This window comes from Epinephelus lanceolatus, chromosome 7 (genome assembly GCF_041903045.1).
Source record: "Epinephelus lanceolatus isolate andai-2023 chromosome 7, ASM4190304v1, whole genome shotgun sequence".
Classification (NCBI taxonomy): Eukaryota; Metazoa; Chordata; class Actinopteri; order Perciformes; family Serranidae; genus Epinephelus; species Epinephelus lanceolatus.
The window spans coordinates 33,659,922-33,680,884 of record NC_135740.1 but is presented as its reverse complement, the minus strand read 5'-3'; the positions used below and the strand labels follow the sequence as shown (position 1 = coordinate 33,680,884).

The following is a 20,963-nucleotide window of genomic DNA, read 5'->3' as shown; positions in this document are numbered from 1 at the left end:
TTCTAAGAGTTTGGGACAATAGAGCGCTCCTGAATAAGCATTGTTACCAGCAGCTATACTTAGCTTTTGGTGGGCGACGAGTTTGATGGGCTTCATTTTCACATTGATGGGAATCTTTTCACAAGCAAAGACTTTTCTCCATTATTCGATTTCAACAGCATAAAACTTAGAACATCAGATACTAAAGGCTCGGATGCATGTCAGTTTAAACACCATTGTTACAAGTTGTTTCAGGTCAGTAAAGGCTTGACCATGTTAGCCTGTTGCTTTGTAGGAAAGTATGAAGAATGTACTAATGGCAGTGATGTTTCTTACCACAGTACAGTACCACTGGGTCCAGACCAGATCTTACTGAGAGGAGCCCAGCTGAGGAACACTCAGTGGGTGCATGGTGTGGTGGTCTACACTGGACATGACACAAAACTCATGCAGGTAAATCATATTTGTATTTGGAGGATTTTAATCTGTAGTTACAGTACAACACATTTTCATTCTGGTGCTGTTTTACCTTTTTATGCAGGGAAAAAAGTAATACTTGAACACTCCAGGCCGTAAAAAGTTTAATCAAGACGAAATTTTGATCCTGCTTGGATCTTTGTCCGGTAAAAATGTTTGAACAGTTTAAACTGCACCTATATTTATACAGAATGAACACCGATAGGCTGACAGGCTCTATGATGGCAGGTGTGGTTAACCATCTAAACCACACAGGGTAGTAAAACAGGTGTCAGTAAACAGTTTCATTAAATATATAAAAAGAAGTACATGGGGAAAAAGGGTATTATGAAAGCCACACATATATCTTACTTTATAAAACACATCAGATTCATCATCATATATATCAGTCTTCATCATCTGTGTTCAAAAATGTATCATATTAAGTTAGAGCCAGAAAACAAAAGAAATCTTAATTGCATGCACAGAGACTACGTCTAAAAATTCATTAGGTCAAATCCCAATGAGGGAATTTTTTTGTAGCTAATTTTTTTCGTAAGACATTTCATTTCATGCTCTTAAGCAGCTTGTTAACATAGACTGTACAAAAAGAAGTGGATGTAGCTACCATGACGTCAATCTTTGGTTTGTGGACTACTGTTTTGAAGCCTCAAGTTCCTCATGTTAGTTTTTTGCTGTGCCTCTATCCTGATTGACAAGTCTCTGTGGTAGCTATATGTCAGTCACAAGCTAGTCACGCTCTAAAACATATCCAGTTTAGTGTCTGTTTTACTCTAAATGGGACCTTAACTTACAAAATTAACATCATGTTGTATTGAAGAAGACTTAATACAGCAAACAAGTATACATTTCCTCAATTTTTAAAATGTTTCATTTACAAAAAACTAACATTATAAGGTATGATAGTTTATGACTATAAACAATGATGGAGATGTACCTGAGTGACCCATCTTCAGGGATGTATTTTTAGCAGCATATAAAACAAAAACAGCTCCTTGAAAATATTAAATATAATATAGTAGTTATGAACAGACACAAAACAAGAAACACTTCTGTTTCTGAAATGAAAGAAAAAAATGTCATTTTTCTTAAAAAAAAGAAGAAAAAAAGTTGAAAAACCAGCACTCTGTTGGCTTTCATTTTATGTACAAAGAAGTAATTACAGTCTAGCTGAAATGGGCTTGTGAAGGAATATTGTAATGGGACTCAACTACATTAAGCATATTCGTAAAGCCTATGTTTTCCAGTACAGAATCAGGTCTCATATCCACAACTATAAATGTAATGTTACCAATCCTTGCCCTGTCCGAATTAGTTAGGAATGACTGCCTAAATGCTGCAAGGATAACGTTAGCTTGTAGCTTGGGTTAGCTCATTTGTTTCCCACTGATGTAACTTACTATCGTGTAGCAGATGTGACATACAGTTGTGTTTTAATCCACCTCTCTCTTGCCATCACCCTCATGATTCACAGTGAAACCAAAGTGGCTTCAATTACCAGACCTGTAGGTTACTGGTAGATCTCCTATTTCTAGTCTGGTAATGGCGTTACTAACCATCTTGCAACAAGCTAGCTTAGCTTAGCGTGCTTCCCGGCGACTGGAGTAAAATGTTTTGGTTTGGGGGTGGGAGGGGCAGACAGAACGTTACCTGTTCAGTCATGCGAACTGCTGTGTTGAGCGCAGTGACACTGAGAAGATTTCACACAATTTAAGTTGTATTTTTTATTTTACAAATGTAACAGGATAGTTCAGCATATTGTTGGGTTTTTAATAATACAGACCATAAAAAAATATTAGGAAAATGTTCACTGATGTAACAAGTGAAGTGAGAAGTAAAGTTATTTTCTCATAAAGTTCGATACAAGTCATTCCTTCTTTTTGCAACCAGTGAATTCGCCCCCTGCTGGCCATTAGAAAGAATGCCGATTAAAGGCACTTCCACATTAGCACCTTTTTTCAGACCTGGAGGCTACGTCCACTTCTTTTATGCAGTCTGTGCTCGTTACAAAGGTTTAGTTACCCTGTACACATTTTATCTTGTGGTCGTTTTCACAGCACAGACAGAACATCACCATCTGCCACACTTCTTCATTTTTGTTAACCACAACTGTCTTGTAATGTGTTACCCAGAATTCCACCCGGCCTCCTCTGAAGCTGTCCAACGTGGAGCGCATCACCAACTTTCAGATCCTCGTGCTGTTTGGCTGCCTGCTGGCCATCTCTTTGGTCTGCTCCATCGGCCAAACCATCTGGAAGTACCAGTACGGCAATGCTGCCTGGTACATGGATCTCAACTGTAAGAGTCCCGACAGCTCATGCTGCCCCTCTTATTCCACATATTTTGTCTCACTTGTCCATATCAGCTTATTTCTTTGTCATTTTAAGTTCCTAATTGCTGGTATGTGTTGTGTCGTTTTTATGTTGCCTCAGTTAAACTATGTTTCGCATTACAAGTGAAATATGTGGCAATGTGGGAATAAGAGAATTCCCTGTTAACTGAGAAAAGACAGCTGTGACATGCATAGATGTGTTGTGAATGAGTGAACAAAACAGAAATGGTTGAATATCACTGCGCTGCTGTACTTTTTTGTTCCTTTCTAATGTTCTGTTTGATTTTGTTGTTTTCTTTGTTGTCGTTTTTTTAACAGCTCCAGGTAACAACCATTTAAAAGCCTTGGCCATCCGTGAATGACCCTCCCTTACTAACCCCTTACTGAAGCTCTGCCTTTGCTAAGCAAATGAAGCCCCCTACCCTCGCCCCCTATATGGTTGCCCTACTTTGTATGGGCCCATGCCATGGACAAGCACATACCAGGGATCCAACAATAGGTTTTTCCCCTCCAGCTCTCTTATACCTTCTTCTAGTTATTTTCAGTGCCTGATGCAAACAGTGTCTCACTTTTCCTCCATTTTTTTTGTGCCACGTTAAACACTTTGCAGTTCCCAAGCTTCAGACCCTCATCTTATTTTTTTTATTCCCCCTCAATTCTTTTAGGAGAAATGAATAGCAGCATTCACTTTGACTGCCAGGGAGATGAGGTTGTTCCCAGGGAGCTTTTCATAGCGGGAGCCGTATACGTGTTTATTGCTCGAGCACAACATGCGGTGCAACCCAAGGGGCAAGAGCTGACATTTTCTAAAAGCCTCTGTCTTCTTTTCTTGTGTGGATTCTTTTCTACAAAGGACAGACAGGGAGGGGAGGAAGGGAGGGAGGTGAAAACCACTTTAGTTTTTACATGATGTACTCTCCAGCTGTTATATTACAGACATTAACACAACACAAACAATTTTGGCTGCTCGGTTTCTGCAGCAGTTGCTCTGTTGTGATGAAGCTCTGAACCTGGTCTGCAAAGTGATTATCGTGACACTCTGGCCATTACTCAGTACCCTGATAGGCCTGTGTAGGAGAGGTTGTGCCCTGGTCAGTTTGAGCTTGCACTACGACTTACACTGTCCCTTTTTATTTCTTTTACAAGATACATTGGCTTCTATTGGTTTTGTATGGGTTTTACCATTGTCCTCAGTGGCATTAAAACCCACATCTAAAAGACCCTACATCACACTGATGAGGGGAGTGTAAGTCATAAAGCAGGCGTCCATCTTGAGACTGATTGTACTTCCATAGGGAGTTGTTGAGGCTCTGTCCAGTGCATATTATCCAACCAGTGACAAAAGAGAGAGGTGGGGCGATTGTCAAATCTTAAACATCCCATTTATCGCCATATTTTCCTAAATTATTGTAACTTCACTCACTTACCAACATTTGGAAGTTAAACACAGACAGGAGCAGAAGAGTCAACGTTGGCCCGCCACGCGTCACACAGGCTCGTATGTCACAGAGGCCTGCGATTATGCACGCCTGGTGAGTAATTCATTTGACTTTGACCCGCTGCAGAGTGCTGACACAGGTCATCGGTGGCATTAAGCCTATAGATTGTGACAACTTTATGCAGACTGAGAGCAAAAGTGAAATGTAATTTGTTGTGCATTCATGCCACCTGCTACAGTTTACTTAGTTTTGTAGGTAGCTGTGAATCTATATCTATAGCATTGAATATATGTCTCTGCAGGTAAACTGCTGATCTCTTTAGTGACGGCATGATAATGCCTTTTTTTGACCTACTTCTGCTTTTAAATTTGACAGGCCTGTCACGATAATTAAGTTATCATATGATATATGGACATAACCTCAGTCATTTTGCTGACCTCGATGTTGCCTGTTGTCGGTATCACCAACATTTTAGCCATCATGATGCCAGAATTAAGAGCAGGGTTTTCCCGACTTTACTTGAGCGCAGTGATTCTCTGTTTTTTATTCTCTCCAACCCGCATACTTGCACAAGTCTTGAAAAGAATAAAACGACGAAACAGAGTAGCTCATCGGTAGCCTGCAGCTGCACTTTGGGTGCGTAAGAGGCACAGCTCTGGTAGTCTTTAGCTTGCCGAGTGCTGATAACAAGCTCAAAAGTCTGTCGTTTTTAGTTTCACCCTTCAACAATTTTATCCTCTGCTCCGTAAATCCATCAACAAATGGCCCGGCTCCCAGATCGTTCATCCCGTTTTTTTGAGGTAACTGCAGTGTTCTCCAAGTGTTGCTAAGCCTATTAGTAAAAAAAATTATCTCAAAATAACAATAGTGAAGCTCATTGCAAATATTTCCGGGACTATATCGTCCAACAAAAGTAGTTATCGTGACGGGCCTAAATGTTGAGGAGGTGTGTTCTTCTCACTGTAATGTACATACGCCACGTGATCACTCAGAATAATGAAACCAGAAACAATTTACAGTCCAATTCCTGCGACAACTTGCTGTGAATTACTTATAAAATATATTTTATGTTGACTTGATTGGTTAGAACATCTTATATTGCTCCGACATTACAGCTGCATATCTTTAAGAGAAGACATCAGGTGTACTTCTGCACTTGTGTGACTTGTGCATGTCCTGGTTTGCTATGGTTTGATGTGTATTTATGTCAGTGACTCTCGACTGATCCAACACAGTATCCCTGTCTCATCTGATAGCAGAAATCTTGCTTAACATCACATAACAAGCTGGCTACTAGAATCGAGTGACATGAGGCGATGTAGTGATCATCATTAACACCCAAACTTTTTTCCGCTGGCATAATCCACCCCCTCTTTTCCACTCCTTGTTGGTTGAGAATGTGCTATGGACTGAATCTCCCTCCTTTGTCTTGAGAGCATCCGATACGTTTGTCTTCCTCCCCACTTCTGAAAAAAAACAACAAAAAAAAAAGTTTTCCCTCCTATCTGTGTTGTTGTACCAGTAGCAGTAGCTTCCATTCTGCCATCCAGTTTTTTGTTTTGCAATCGTTCTGTCATGGGGAAGGGCTGCCCCTCTCAACCGCAATGCTAAGATCAAGGCTTGGGTTGAGGAAGGTAACATTTGCACCTCCTGCAAGCTGAGGAAAGGTAAATCACATCCCTCCTGTTTTCATGTTTGGTGTCAGTGGGGTTACATGTTGATCATTGCCAATTGTTTGGGGCTTTTTGGGGGCGGGGCCAGCATCATTTTGCATAGTGCTTTGTGGAATTCATTGCCTGGATCATGCTGGATGCCAAGGCTGCTGCTGTGACACTAATGACATTTGAGATACTTCGGTCCCTGTTCCCTACTTTGAATCTCTGGGACATTAAATTGGACTGTTAATCAGTTGAGTCGTAAGAGGATGAGGTTGGGTGGAAGAAATGGTTAATTCCAGCTAATGCACGACGTTAGCCCAAAACATTCTGTGGATTGGGATAAAGTTGATCATTGGCTGGAAGTAGCTTTGGGCATTTTCATTTAACTAACTAATATTTATGAACCAGCGCTGATGAGTCTCCTGTGTATCACTCCCCCTCTGTCCAAAACTCGTCCCCTGATAGATGGCGGGGCGGCTAACTTTGGCCTCAACTTCCTCACCTTCATCATCCTGTTCAACAACCTGATCCCCATCAGTCTCCTGGTCACACTGGAGGTTATCAAGTTCATCCAGGCCTTTTTCATCAACTGGGTGAGTTGGAGCAATTCATCTGAGCTAAGCTCTCAATTTTCAGATGGATGAACTGTTTCCTTAACTGAAGAACAACTTTAAAGAGGAAAATAACTTACATCTATCTTTATATGCATTGCTGAAGCAGAAGTACCTGCAGCAGAGTACATGTAACATGGTGTTATTGCAGGCTGTGAGCACAAAGTTTCATTGAAGAAAATATTTGGAATACAGTTAATCTCTATAAACAAAGTGAGGTGGGTGGTTACTGCTTCAACATGGTGTACTGTACTGCAGTTGAAGTTGCTATAATCAATGTTATTATATCAACAATGGATCTTGTATGTAAAGGGAGTTGCTCACAGAGAGTTATCACCAGACTCTGCAGTTCCCTTCAGCTCTTCAGAGAGTTTAATGCCTTATATCCGCTGCATGGTTTGACTCAACTCAACTCACTTTTGGTACCAGGTGCTTTTCTCTATTTTGATTTCCACTGCAAATAGTACCATGTCAGCATTGGCGGGATTCCCAGCTGATTGCCATAGCGACGGCGAGTGAAACTGCCATGACAAATAGACTATAATAAAGATGGACGACATGACAGCTAAACTTCTTATGTTTATTTGAACCCAAAAGTGAAGTCAAGACAAGTCTCTATCGCCCCCTGGTGGCTGGCTGCAGTGTAGGCCATAAACTCTGCCTCCTCGTTGTTAGTGGATGGGACATGAGCCAAACTAAAAACTTGAAGTACACATCAAAAAAATAATTTCCAAAGATAGTTTTTTGTCATTTTAGGTAGTTCTTATGACACAGTTGTATGTCAGTTTTGTACAGTTTGAGAAGATGGAGACGCGTTGTCCATTTTTATATGCTGTCTATGCTGTGACATCAGTCTCCAATGAGACACTCACTGAATCTTTAGTTTGACAACCAAATAATGGAACGTCTACACTTCATCATTTGACAACAATGTGGTTTTGGATGCCATTTTTTAAAACTGGGGTCAAGTGAATAAAAAAGCATTGTGGTTTCTATTGAAATTTTTGATTGACTGTTTAAAAATTGTGGGTTTGTGCAGGCTGTTCTAGTGACTGTTCTGACCAATCACCAGTCAGTGGTCTGCAGTGCTTTAACTCAACCTTTTAGCTTGCTTGGAACTTCGACTGAGGTGGTACCAAAAAGCCATGTCATACCATACAGTGAAAATGCGGCATTAGTGTTTTCTCTCCTTTTTGAAAAGTTTATATTTACTCTCGCCGTTGTCATCAACATCACTTCCAAACATTTGCACTGCCTGCCTTACACCAAATGTCAAACTGATAACGTTAGCAGCTAACTTATGAACATGGCGAAGCATTTAGCAGCTACAGAGACAATTAGCTCCCTCAGGAGGTGGTAGAGACCAAAACAGAGCCAAAAGGACACTGGATATTTAACTTAGATTTGTCAGGTCGACACAAACACGACTCCAAATGAATGCTAATGTTGCTCTGTGTCTTCTCGATGTGTAAAGAAGCCACTGTTTGCTAACACATTCATCATATCACTTTTATGAGGGGTTCACAGCTTGTCGTGCTGCCCCCAAGTGGCCAAAAAATCAATTATTGCAGGTTTAAGAGCTGGGTTTCAACGCTGTATTGAGTTTTGACGTTTAAACGTGTACAAGTGACATGGTTAGCATAATACACAGAATATTTTTAAGAAAACACAACATGTATGAAAATCTTTTAAAACACTGCAAAGTCGAAACTCTCTGCACCCTGACTGACTCGAAACATTAGAGTGAGCACCTAGAATATTGTGCTCTTATATCTTTCGCAACTAGGTCAACCCCACCAAATATCTCAGCTGAGGAAGCATACTGTTTTTTTTTTGCCTGAAGTTATTCTGAGCCCCTTTATTCATTAAATTTTAAATGAAAAACCTAGCAAGGAATTTTTAGCAACATTTAGGGCAGTTCTCAGTTGGCCTCTCTTCCTGCAGCTCGGTTGGTTCTGTGTTTTCTGGAGGGGGAAAAAGACAGAGAGGACTGAGTGTTTTCATATAAATTTTTGGTTTTTATTTTTACTTTAATCACTGATGTGAAATTTAATTTGTATTGTTACCAAAAATGTTTCTTTAGAGAAGTTACACTAAAGAAGTTCTCTGTGATTGGTTTCAGGACACTGATATGCTCTATGAGCCAACAAACACACCTGCCATGGCTCGCACGTCCAATCTGAATGAAGAACTCGGCCAGGTAGACAATACAGTTCAACTAATACTTTATACACAATCTATCTCTGCTGTAGAATAACAAATACACTCATTCTCTCTTTCTTTATCCATACAGGTGAAATACATTTTCTCCGACAAGACAGGGACACTGACCTGCAACGTGATGCAGTTCAAGAAGTGCACCATTGCTGGTGTGGCCTATGGGTACGTTCCGCTTTCCTCTCCCTCTTTTTGATTTTCCCGTGCTCCCCCCTTTGCATATTCTACCGTTGCCTCTCCCATCACCTTCATTAAATGCCGAGTGTGCATCACAGTACAGCTGGCTTCTCCCTCTTTCTCTCTCCTCCCTTGCCTTCTCATTAGCAGCTGCATCAGTGCTCCTCTCAACATAAACTATAAATAAAGGGCGGACAGACATTTGCAAGCAAAGGCACTTTACTCTCTCCTTCACAGGCTTTCGTCCATCGTTTGTCATGTCGGAGGTGTTTGTGAAAACAGGCTATTCATTTCAGTATTTTCCCTACAGGATGCAGAGGTTGACAATCTCTTGACACAATTTAGCAACTGAAATATTGGGATCGTACAGCATCTTCTTGTAAACACAGGGATTTAGCCGAAATTCACACTCCACGTAAATTAACTTTTCCCCTCAGCTCCGCCGACATAAAAGCATATTCTATTTCATTTTAACATTTCATTAAATCAGCCCTTAATGTTTTTTTCCCCCTGAATATACTCTCATTTCATTTTAGTGCAGAGATAATTAGCCTCAGTGGATGCAAAACAAGTGGGAGAGCAGATCTTCACAGAAGCAAAGCAAGTGCAGGCGTGACAGTACATGATTAATCCCATTAGGATTCAATTAAAAGCTTGATTGATGAAGTGCAGGCTGAAGGACAAAAGAGAGTATTTTATCTGGAGTTCTCTGCACCAAAGCTCTCATTATGCTTTGATTGCTAGCCTCAACTCCTCATTGCCGATCCCTGGGTCGACAACGTGACGTCAGTTTACGCAGTGATAATGTACATGTTGATAATGTGATACCTCCAAGATCACTCCAAGATGATGTTTCCTTTTCTGCTGCAGTCATTTTTGGCGTTTAGGTCTTTGGACTACAGAATAACTTCCCTTTTTAATGGTTATTTATTTGGGCCAAGCTGGCTGGTCATCAGGGACAGACACTCCTCCTCTGCAAAGACTGAAGTGAGGCAGCAGTCTCTCTGTCCTTCATCCCAGAGTAGAGATGTTTTACTTTGATTCTCTGAAACAAGGACTCCCTCTTATGCAACTGATAAATATGGATGAGTGTTTCGTAGCAGGAGAGAAAAAGGCAAGTTCTAATGAGGCGATGTCGTTTTGATGATGCCATCGTTTGGCCCCGCTCTTCTTTCTCTTCTGGGCTCCCAAAATAAGAGTTGGGAGAGTTAGATTCAAACACTGTTTTACAGTGCAGGTCACTGGTTTGTATTCATAATTCAACAGACAATAACACTTTTATCTTTTTAATGGTAATATAATCCTCTTTGGTGCTATAGCTGTGTAATTCATTCAATTAATTTCACTTTATTCACTTTATTTTTAAGTCCTCAAGCAAACTGCTTTCTTTAAACCTGAGGTTTATCTCACTGCTTATTGAAATATGGCAGAATGACATCACAGAGCATTGATGTGTTTGTTGGTATCTGTCGGTGTTGATTTTAACCAGGCTGGGGTTTACAGTGATCGGCTAAGGGGCGTGATGCTCCTACCTGTCACTCATATAACTGGCAAAGTTCTGTAGAATAAGCACAGCAACAAAAACAGCCCCCCCGCGACCCCCAACAGGATAAGCAGTTACGGAAGATAAATAAATGACACATGTATCAACCATCAGAAACTATTACGCTCTCTTTTCCCATGCTGTTGTCACTTGCTAGTAATTGACAACATACTGTAGTTAACTTAGAAGACAAATGAGCATAATAGGCTACAAATTCAAGCTAGCTAAATTTACATTGCTTACTTATTATAGATTGTAGGTGGAGTTTGTCCACTTTTGATGGAGATAAAGGCCGGTGGATTGGGCAGCAGCAACGACAGGTAGTTCTCCAATGAAATGACCCAACACAGTTGGTTCTCTGGCTGCTCAAACATAAATCCCCACAGGCTCTTTGTTTCTCCTGTGGCATCTTTGTGGAGTTTTGTGTGCATTCATTAAATGACAGTGTTGCATTACTTCTGACTTTTCTAACCCTGACAGAAAATGATTGCGATTGTCTTCTTTAGCTCCACGTCCCTAATGACAATAGGTGACTGATTGGCACAGTTATAGTGAAACTGTAATACTATCACAGCTGTGTGTTCATAGAGTATTTTACAGCTACTTCAAACGCAGCTCAGCTAATCATAATCAAGGACCAGAACTGTCTGTTTTATAATGTGTTTTTTTTAATTTAGTCTTTCCAGATTCAGACACAAGATTTCTAAAACTGAGTGTTGCGTTTAACCAGTATCTAGGAAAATAATAACATTGTGCTGTTCGATGTAAAAAATCTGCTGTCTCTCTTTTTAAAGTTTTAGACCTTTACAGTATATAAGCAGATATGTTTAATGTCATAAATGCATAATGAATTCTTTAGAGTCGCATTTATCAGACAAATAGCTTGAATCTGCACATTGTAACAGTGTACATTTGATGACATCCTTCATATTGTTATTGTGGATGTCTGATCCGACTGCATCCATTTGTCTTGCCTCAGGTTAATCATGATATATGGATGGAATTGGCTGTATGGCAGATATTGTTTAATTTAACTTTGCATTCTCTGTCAGTAACATGTCTCTTCTTCTGGAAGCAGCTTACATGAATGCTCCTTCAGCACCGATTTTAATTTACTTTTTGTACAAGGACGGATTTCAAAGTGTTTGACTCTTCTTCGGGAAGTAGTCGTATATTCTTGTGCCAAAAAGAAAGAGATAATTTGAGTAAAAATGAAGATAAAACATTCCCCTCCCACTACTCTGTGGCGTGACTTGTAATTTGGTGCCAGCACACACACAGAAAGCCCCCCCTGACACTGCCGCCTGCACGTGTTCCTCACCACAAATTAAGTGCTGCTGTAATTAATAAAGCCAACCCCAAGGGTGTAGACATTAATTAATTCCACTGGATTGGAGTCCAAATCTCAAGGAGAGATACAGTTTAGGTTAGAAAGGCTCTCAGAATCCTCCTGAGTGTTATTAGTTTGGAGCTGAGTGAAAGCATGTTTTTTAAAAATGTACTTGTGTGACAAAACTCTGAAAAATATATTTTGATGTGACATGTACATTGGACACAGTTGTGACTTACAGTACAGGCCAAAAGTTTGGACACACCTTCTCATTCAATGCGTTTTCTTTATTTTCATGACTATTTACATTGTAGATTCTCACTGAAGGCATCAAAACTATGAATGAACACATGTGGAGTTATGTACTTAACAAAAAAAGGTGAAATAACTGAAAACATGTTTTATATTCTAGTTTCTTCAAAATAGCCACCCTTTGCTCTGATTACTGCTTTGCACACTCTTGGCATTCTCTCCATGAGCTTCAAGAGGTAGTCACCTGAAATGGTTTCCACTTCACAGGTGTGCCTTATCAGGGTTAATTAGTGGAATTTCTTGCTTTATCAATGGGGTTGGGACCATCAGTTGTGTTGTGCAGAAGTCAGGTTAATACACAGCCGACAGCCCTATTGGACAACTGTTAAAATTCATATTATGGCAAGAACCAATCAGCTAACTAAAGAAAAACGAGTGGCCATCATTACTTTAAGAAATGAAGGTCAGTCAGTCCGGAAAATTGCAAAAACTTTAAATGTGTCCCCAAGTGGAGTGACAAAAACCATCAAGCGCTACAACGAAACTGGCACACATGAGGACCGACCCAGGAAAGGAAGACCAAGAGTCACCTCTGCTTCTGAGGATAAGTTCAACCGAGTCACCAGCCTCAGAAATCGCAAGTTAACAGCAGCTCAGATCAGAGACCAGATGAATGCCACACAGAGATCTAGCAGCAGACCCATCTGTAGAACAACTGTTAAGAGGAGACTGCGCCAATCAGGCCTTCATGGTCAAATAGCTGCTAGGAAACCACTGCTAAGGAGAGGCAACAAGCAGAAGAGATTTGTTTGGGCCAAGAAACACAAGGAATGGACATTAGACCAGTGGAAATCTGTGCTTTGGTCTGATGAGTCCAAATTTGAGATCTTTGGTTCCAACCGCCGTGTCTTTGTGAGAAGCAGAAAAGGTGAACGGATGGATTCCACATGCCTGGTTCCCACTGTGAAGCATGGAGGAGGAGGTGTGATGGTGTGGGGGTGTTTTGCTGGTGACACTGTTGGGGATTTATTCAAAATTGAAGGCACACTGAACCAGCATGGCTACCACAGCATCCTGCAGCGACATGCCATCCCATCCGGTTTGCGTTTAGTTGGACGATCATTTATTTTTCAACAGGACAATGACCCCAAACACACCTCCAGGCTGTGTAAGGGCTATTTGACCAAGAAGGAGAGTGATGGAGTGCTGCGGCAGATGACCTGGCCTCCACAGTCACCGGACCTGAACCCAATCGAGATGGTTTGGGGTGAGCTGGACCGCAGAGTGAAGGCAAAGGGGCCAACAAGTGCTAAACACCTCTGGGAACTCCTTCAAGACTGTTGGAAAACCATTTCAGGTGACTACCTCTTGAAGCTCATGGAGAGAATGCCAAGAGTGTGCAAAGCAGTAATCAGAGCAAAGGGTGGCTATTTTGAAGAAACTAGAATATAAAACATGTTTTCAGTTATTTCACCTTTTTTTGTTAAGTACATAACTCCACATGTGTTCATTCATAGTTTTGATGCCTTCAGTGAGAATCTACAATGTAAATAGTCATGAAAATAAAGAAAACGCATTGAATGAGAAGGTGTGTCCAAACTTTTGGCCTGTACTGTATGTGCTAGATTGTACGTCAGCCCACATGCAGACAGATTGGTTTGTTGTTAATGCAGATAACCACAGTGTTGCTGTTCTGAAGCTATAAGAGTGAACAGGCTCGCAGCGTGAATCAAACTGAGCTGGAATCAGATGGAGAGCTGTAATGTTCAGTGGAGCACAGCGTCTGGTCGGCTCCACTCCTCACAGTTAACAAAACGCTGCACTGCAGTTAGTCTGCCAGAGCAGAGATGTCAAAATAATTTGTTGCCTCATTTTAGAGCAGTGTGCACTCTGACCACATTTAGTTTCAAACATTGTTGTTTTCATTGCTGCATTCATTGGTGGCCTTGAAAACACACACGGAGTGCTCACACACACACACACACACACACACACACACACACTGCAGCTTTAGCTGTAACTGCAAATTCCTGCTGTTGCCTGATGAGGAACGAGAGAGTAGCACCTCTTACTAAAATGAAATTATTTCGAAACATTTATAAATTCCCTCCTGTTTCTTTTCTGGCTTTCTTGGTTTGGGATTTTCTCCTCCTAATTAGGGCAGTAAGAAAATATCAATACAACACCATACGCTTGAGTATCGTGATATTATGTTCTGTGATACTGTATTGATTTTTAAAAACATGAAAGATTTTTAAGTTAATAATTTATGTGCAAAGATTTGTGGCAGTGATTCATTTTCTGTTGTGTTTGAATGGCCGACTGCTAGATAGCAGTGTTGGGGCTATCAAACAGACAGAGCCACAGAGGGTGCGCTGCTAGTTCCTAAAATACGATTTTAAATTAATTTCAATATATCCCCTTGCTATCGATACTGGGATATATTGAATTATGACACCAGTTATGTCGCTTGATTCTTGCCAATATGCAGCTCTACCTCTATTCTAATTTGTTGAAATTTCTCCTAAAACATTTTTGCAAAATGTCCCCAGTGTGATATCTTTAATATGTTAGAACCAAGTTATATTTAATTATTGTTCAGTATCAGATTTATCTATATGTCCTAACAGTTTTGGTGCTTTATTTTTTGACAATCAGACAATCAGTCAAACCACAAAAAAGAGCTGCTAACTGACTAGTCATGTTTCAGGTTTCACTACAGTAAACTTGATAGAAAATATACTTTATTATTGGAGTGGTGAATTTCATTCTTACTAGTAAGTTTTTAATGAATTGTGTATTTTCTACCAAAATTAGTTGATATTAATGAGTGAAAGAACTGACATTTGACATAACATGCACAACACAAGTGGATATAGAACAGCAGCATATACAGTGGCTTTGTTTTTACAGTATTACATCTGCCGCTTGAAATCAGAGTGAAAAGAAACATTTCAGCTGTTAATTATAACTTAAGAAATGATGCCAGTGCGTGTGTTAAATTGTAAGGAGCACTAACAGGAAAATAATTAGCAAAAACTTGCACTTAATAAATCAGTAACTTTTACCTTAAATGCTCTATTAGTAGAGGAAACTAAATTAAAGCTGAACTAAATTGGCACAATAGCAAGTAGTAAAGAAATATGATTAAGCTGCTCTGTTTTAGCAACTATGACCTAATAGCACCACCATAATGTGCTATTAAAGACAATATATCTTGTTTGTTTCAAATGGAATCAGACAACTTTTCCCATTCAACATTTCCAAGTGCATTGTTGTTGGCACTGCGGGCGCAAAGACAACCGGATCACTCTCTGTTTCCATTAGAGCCAGCACACACTGTATTTTGTTTTTCACAGTTACTTCGGTTGTTCCACCATCCGCCATTTACCCTACTGAATATAGTAACTGTAACGAACTTATAGTGATACTCTTTGGTAACTGGTGATAGCTACAGATAGGTACAGAGGAAAACAAAAGCGCTATCCTCAATGGTTAAAGCACTTCCGTTGTAACGTTAATTGAGCCCTCACTTTCCCGGGAGATCGTCTGTGGAGGCAGACAGAATTGCGAAGTGACAGTGAGGCTTATAGGGAACAAATGTAAATGCAGATGGTGTCATTATTTTACAGCCATAACATTGTGTTATTAACATTTATTTCATAATGATAAGTTAAAGCAGAAACACTTGTCTATTTTCATTTAATTCGTACAAAAACCATAGTGTAAAAATGGAAAGATGTGGTTTTACAGGGAGTTATGTGCTGGACTGTTTTGCTGTGAGCTTTGCTAAGGTATGATATGTGAATTAGTAAGCTATTGACATGTTTCTTTCCATTAGGATAGAGCAGCACTAGCTATCTTTTTGCTAAGCTAAGCTAACCGGTTCCTAGTGTGCACACATGAGATCAGTATCGTGTAAATGATCAGAGGACCTGCTGTAATTACTCCTGTCGACCTAACCAACCCCTCAGCTGCAGTCCTTCCCAGCATCTGACCTATCATACTCTAACACCTGCCAGCTCATAATCAAACCCATCTTTAATCCAACCCTGGTGTCTGTACAGTCACAAAACATGCTAACAACAGACTCTGTCAGTAAGATCATTTTTTCTCCAACAGTCACGCCCCCGAGGCTGAGGATGGTAGTTTTGCGGAGGATGACTGGTAAGATGACTGGGTGTGAGATGGTGATCGTATTTTTTTATCGCTCCTCGCTTCTGTGATGTATTGGTGCTGCCTTGCCTTTGTGGAAGTCGTGACTTTGAACACAAAACCTCAGTGTTTGTTTGTTGTATTCTCTTTGTGCGGTCGTTGAGTACACTTTGGACGTGTTGTATGTGACTGTGGCTCTGGATTCACTCTGTATACATATATATCTGTGGATGTGAAAGAGCAGCCTTAAACAAATGTTATATATATATATATATATATATATATATATATATATGTGTATGCTGCCAGTATTGTATTGGAGTTATTGTTGACTTCTGAGTGGTTCTGTTTGTGGCTTCCTCCCTCGCTCTTGTACATTCAGCAGGTTTGATAGACCAGTCTTTTGCTGTATGTCGTGTCGAAGCTGTGCAACACAGTCTCCTTTTCACCAGTTAACATCAAACTAACTTTGGAGGTGGAAGCTTCACTCCCACTTATTCTCTCTCTGTCTCTTTCTTTCACACACGTACACACAGTCCTACTTCTGAGATCCATCTGCTACAGTGTTGAGATCTGCAGTAACAGCATGGGCGTGTCTCATCCATTTTGCATGGGGGATTGAGGACTGTTTGTTAATGCCTATAATGCCAAAATGTTGGATCTTGCTGCTTTAAAGGAAGTTGCCAGCTTCCATGAAGGCATGTCTCTTTTTAAGGCTTTTTTTCTTCTCACTGAAACAACTGAGTCGGATGCCTTATTTATACATAAGGTTCGGGGATACAGGAACAAGGGGAAAATAAATGTGTGTTTTGTTGCTTGATGAAAGATGTAAAACAAAAAACAAAACCAGTACTGGATCAGTCGGGATATATACTTGTGTGGCAGACCTTATGCTGTAGCCTACGCGCATGGCCTACGACTTTGTGAGCATTTATATTTGTGCGGCGGTGTGTCTGTGTCACTCTGCAGTTACACTTCCAAAACAATAGTCGGTGACGGGGTTTCTGTGAAATGCTAATGTTTTTAGCATGTTTTAGCATGTTTTCTAACAATTTCTTGCTTCTTATCTGTGAAATTAAAGTAAATAAAACCTACATTTGCACTGAGGGAAATGGTTTCAGCTTACAAAAATAGACAGGAAGTCTGCGTCGCAGTTACATTTCTGGGGAGGTGTGTCAGGCTTCGGCGTAGGGTACGGTGTCGATTCAACGCAGAAGTATAAATTCCACCTTATTAATCCCACGGTTCTGTTTTGAATTGAGGTTAATTTAAATCACAGCTTGTCTCAGTCCAGGGTCGGACACTGCCTTCTTGACACAGGTCAGTTATAAATGTATTACTTCCAGGGACAGCATGCCGTGTCACAGGTTTGATCAGAGACCAGTCAGCGGCTATTGACTGCGAACAGCCAGCACCCTCGTTCCCATAGTGACAGGACCTCTGTGTGCTGGCAGATAATCAATAGCTGACCGTCCTCCACACCCAGCCCCGTGCCTCGGAAATTTCATCAAGACAATCGACATGGCAAACTACGCTGCTGCTGCTGCAGATGAGAAAAACTCAGGGCTTCCTTCCCTTGTACAAGGGTTGGAAACAGTAATAATAACTGTAAAGATTTTCTGTCAAAAATACTGTCGTTTTTCAGCCTTTGTTGCAGAACATGTTTTCATTTCAAACATGAATTTAGAAGTCTCTTGAAATATAACTTGGATACATACATGTAGAAGTATGTCACATGGATGCAGCCTGCTGTAATCAGAAAATATATCTTATGCTATATGCTACAAAACTAAGCTTTATAGTCAGCTGAAACATCCTCCTCCTCATAATAAATTTACAATATGCATGTGGGGTGTTCAGAAAAGCAGACTTTATTAGCTGATTCTCCCTGACATGTTTTAATGAAACCTGCTCCTGTGATAAATTTCCCTAACCTCCAGTGCGTCTACGTAGGTGTAACACAATATTGACTCCAGGGCTGCTGTTTGATGGCATCGCTGTGTTTACCCCTATATTTCTCTCCTCCCAAACCTCTGTTAGCGGTGCAGTAGATGGGAGTATTACCGGCCGGTCGGCTGTTGGGCTCTGAGGGATCTGAACAGTGTATCCTGTGGGGATTAAAAGGACTTTTATGGTTGCTAATGGCAGCCTCGGTAACGTTTCTATCAAGCCCCAGTGCCACGGACAAAGCTGCTGTCTACCTGATCTATAGCACTCTGTTTATCACAGAATCATGAATCGATCCCTGCTGGACGGCCGGTGAGTGGCTGGTTAGGGGGATAAAAAAACATCTTTTCCTTTTATCAATAACAAGGTCTTCTCTGCAAGGTCCTCTACAATCTTGTTTTTCCACCTCGGCATGACTTTCTGTTGTTGATGAAAGATTGTAGCTTTTTTTTTTTGCCATATTCCTAATGGAATGAAAAATATTGAATTATTTTGCATCTTGCCAGTAACTGAGAGCATTTCTGGATGTAGTATGAAGTATGAGAGACTAATTGTATTCCAGTAATTTATTAGGGTTTGGCTTTGATTAGTGTATGAGTAATATGGTCTCCTTTCGCTGCCAGATATTCAGCCTGCCTGCTCTGTCCTTGTAAGCAGTTCCTCTTGCATTGTTTAATTTCTAAAGCAGGGGAACACCATTTATTATTTATGGAAATGACTGAGGGGAAAATGATAAATATATAAAGGGGGGAAATGAATAAATGAATGAGTGTGGATTCTTTGTGCATTGTGAAATAATAATGTCCCATTTCAGGACATTGCTTTCTCAAAGGATGATCCGCTTCTGCCGGCATGGACAGAATCCCAAACAGTCACACTGTACATCACATTACTGAAGCCCAGGGGACCTGCATTTGCATTCTGTCTGCATTGCGGTTGATACTTTTCTCAACAAATGTCAATACCGATGGCACACAGCACCCGTCTGAGATCTGTGTTGTGGTGCCGGTCTCAGCGCACGTTAGTTTTATCTAGAGCTGAAAAGATCAGTTGATTAATTGATTAGTTGGTCAACAGAAAATTATTTGGCAACTATTTGGGCAGTATTTCCAAACTTTTTTGAGCAAAAAATGCTACACATTCACTGATTCTAGCTTTAGATTTGATGCTTTTATATTGATAGCAAAATACGGCTCGAGAAAATAATCAACAGTCAAATTGACAGTAGTTATAATCTATAGTTGTAGTGTTTTTTCTTTAGGTTGTGGCAAGAATACTGTGTGCAATTCATAGATGGTATAAAAGAAGTGGACGTAGACACTGTAACATCAAGCCTTGGTTTGTGGAGTACTGTTTTGAAGCCTCAAGTTTGGCGTTTTGGCCGTTGCTATCTTGGTCTTTTGGAGCTATAAGTGAGGGGTGAATCTGGCTAAGGCCTAAGGCTTTCACATCAGGGACACGGGCTCAGATCTGAGTACACTGGACGCCAAAGTCTAACTCATTTGATTAGCGTGAACACTGTGTACCGTACCCAGGCATGGTATGCCGATCCGTGCCTGAGTCCACTTGAAAAGGTAGTGTCGAGTACAGTTCATGTGTACTGCAATACGAAATGCATCTGGTGTGAACACCAGCTGTACCAAAACACGGAAGCGGACTGCTATTCAACATAACTACAAGGAGTTTTTAACCAGTTATCAAACAGTCTTAATTAAGTACTGAAGCTGCTGTATCAGACGGCAGACAGATCTGGCTTTGCTGCCGCCTTGACCACAAACACAAACCTCCTTCAGCCTTCGCCTCGCTGCTCCCCGCTTATGATGGTCCCTGGGGCAGCAGTGTTTGTCTGTGGTGCCCTCTTCTACACTGTAACACAATAAAAATGTCATGTCGATGATGACGCAAGTGTACTCGGGTACAGAGCAACATAATTAATGTGAAAGCTGAGTGACGGGCAATCATACTCAGGCACAGTATGAATCAGCTGTACCTAATACGAGGTCACAGTGATAGCAACTTGTCTCGATGCAGTCGTTCTTCTTTTTGCAATCAGTGGATTTTCCCCCTGCTGGCCATTAGAAAGAATGCAGCCACACCCTAAAGTGTACTCTGCTTTAATTTTACCTCTAAATCAGACCATAATTTACAAAATTAACCTCATGCTGTATAGAGGAAGACTTGAAGCTCAAGATTAAGACCTTAAACTCATTCGGAAAATGTTTACTGAGGTAATAAATCAAGTGAGAGGTACGGCCATTTTCTAATTCTATACAACCGGATTTCTTTTTGCAACCAGTGGAGTCACCCCCTGCTGGCCATTAGAAAGGATGCAACTTTACGGCACTTAGGCATTGGCTTCACATTCCAGACCCGGAGGCTACGTCTACTTCTTTTATACAGTCTGTATTGCCACTGCCTGCCAGGCCGCACAGTGGTTGACAGTTCTTTAGGGAGTATTTGTGTTAAATGTGATGAGAAATCATAGCGTTTTCAATGCAGGCTCCAAGAGGCTTCGTTTTTGCTGTTGGTACATAAACACTTATATCATGCTTATTACTGTAACTGGAAAACTGTCAGAGGCTTGTGGAAAATTTTATTCTCTCCTGTTGCTGTCAGAATATGCTCTGGTGATGAAACAAATTAATTATATGTTCTTTACTAATCTATTGTCACAACAGAATGTTCCAGTTGGCTGTTCAAGTACTCCAGTGTGTTCTGTCTTCTTGACTTCTCCGTCTCTTCTTTCCAGCCACAGCACACAATCATTGGACGAGGAGGGATTTAATGACCCGAGCTTACTGGAAAACCTCCAAAGTAATCACGTAAGTAATGTCAGGGTTCCTCGC

The 20,963-nt window shown here is 40.7% G+C and overlaps 1 protein-coding gene across 5 annotated transcripts in view; it reads left to right on the top strand.

Moving 5' to 3' along the window:
- The window catches only part of atp8a1 (ATPase phospholipid transporting 8A1), a 143,028-nt gene that overhangs the window by 46,395 nt on the left and 75,670 nt on the right, over nucleotides 1-20,963 (top strand). For 3 of the 5 annotated variants that reach the window (XM_033633450.2, XM_033633451.2, XM_078169461.1), the window contains exons 10-16: nucleotides 321-432; nucleotides 2,589-2,754; nucleotides 6,351-6,478; nucleotides 8,619-8,696; nucleotides 8,790-8,878; nucleotides 16,138-16,182; nucleotides 20,867-20,939. In XM_033633450.2, the coding sequence (XP_033489341.1) occupies nucleotides 321-432; nucleotides 2,589-2,754; nucleotides 6,351-6,478; nucleotides 8,619-8,696; nucleotides 8,790-8,878; nucleotides 16,138-16,182; nucleotides 20,867-20,939 (691 nt within the window). The remainder of the gene's footprint in view (nucleotides 1-320; nucleotides 433-2,588; nucleotides 2,755-6,350; nucleotides 6,479-8,618; nucleotides 8,697-8,789; nucleotides 8,879-16,137; nucleotides 16,183-20,866; nucleotides 20,940-20,963) is intronic. The other 2 variants (XM_078169460.1, XM_033633453.2) reach the window with 1 other exon arrangement.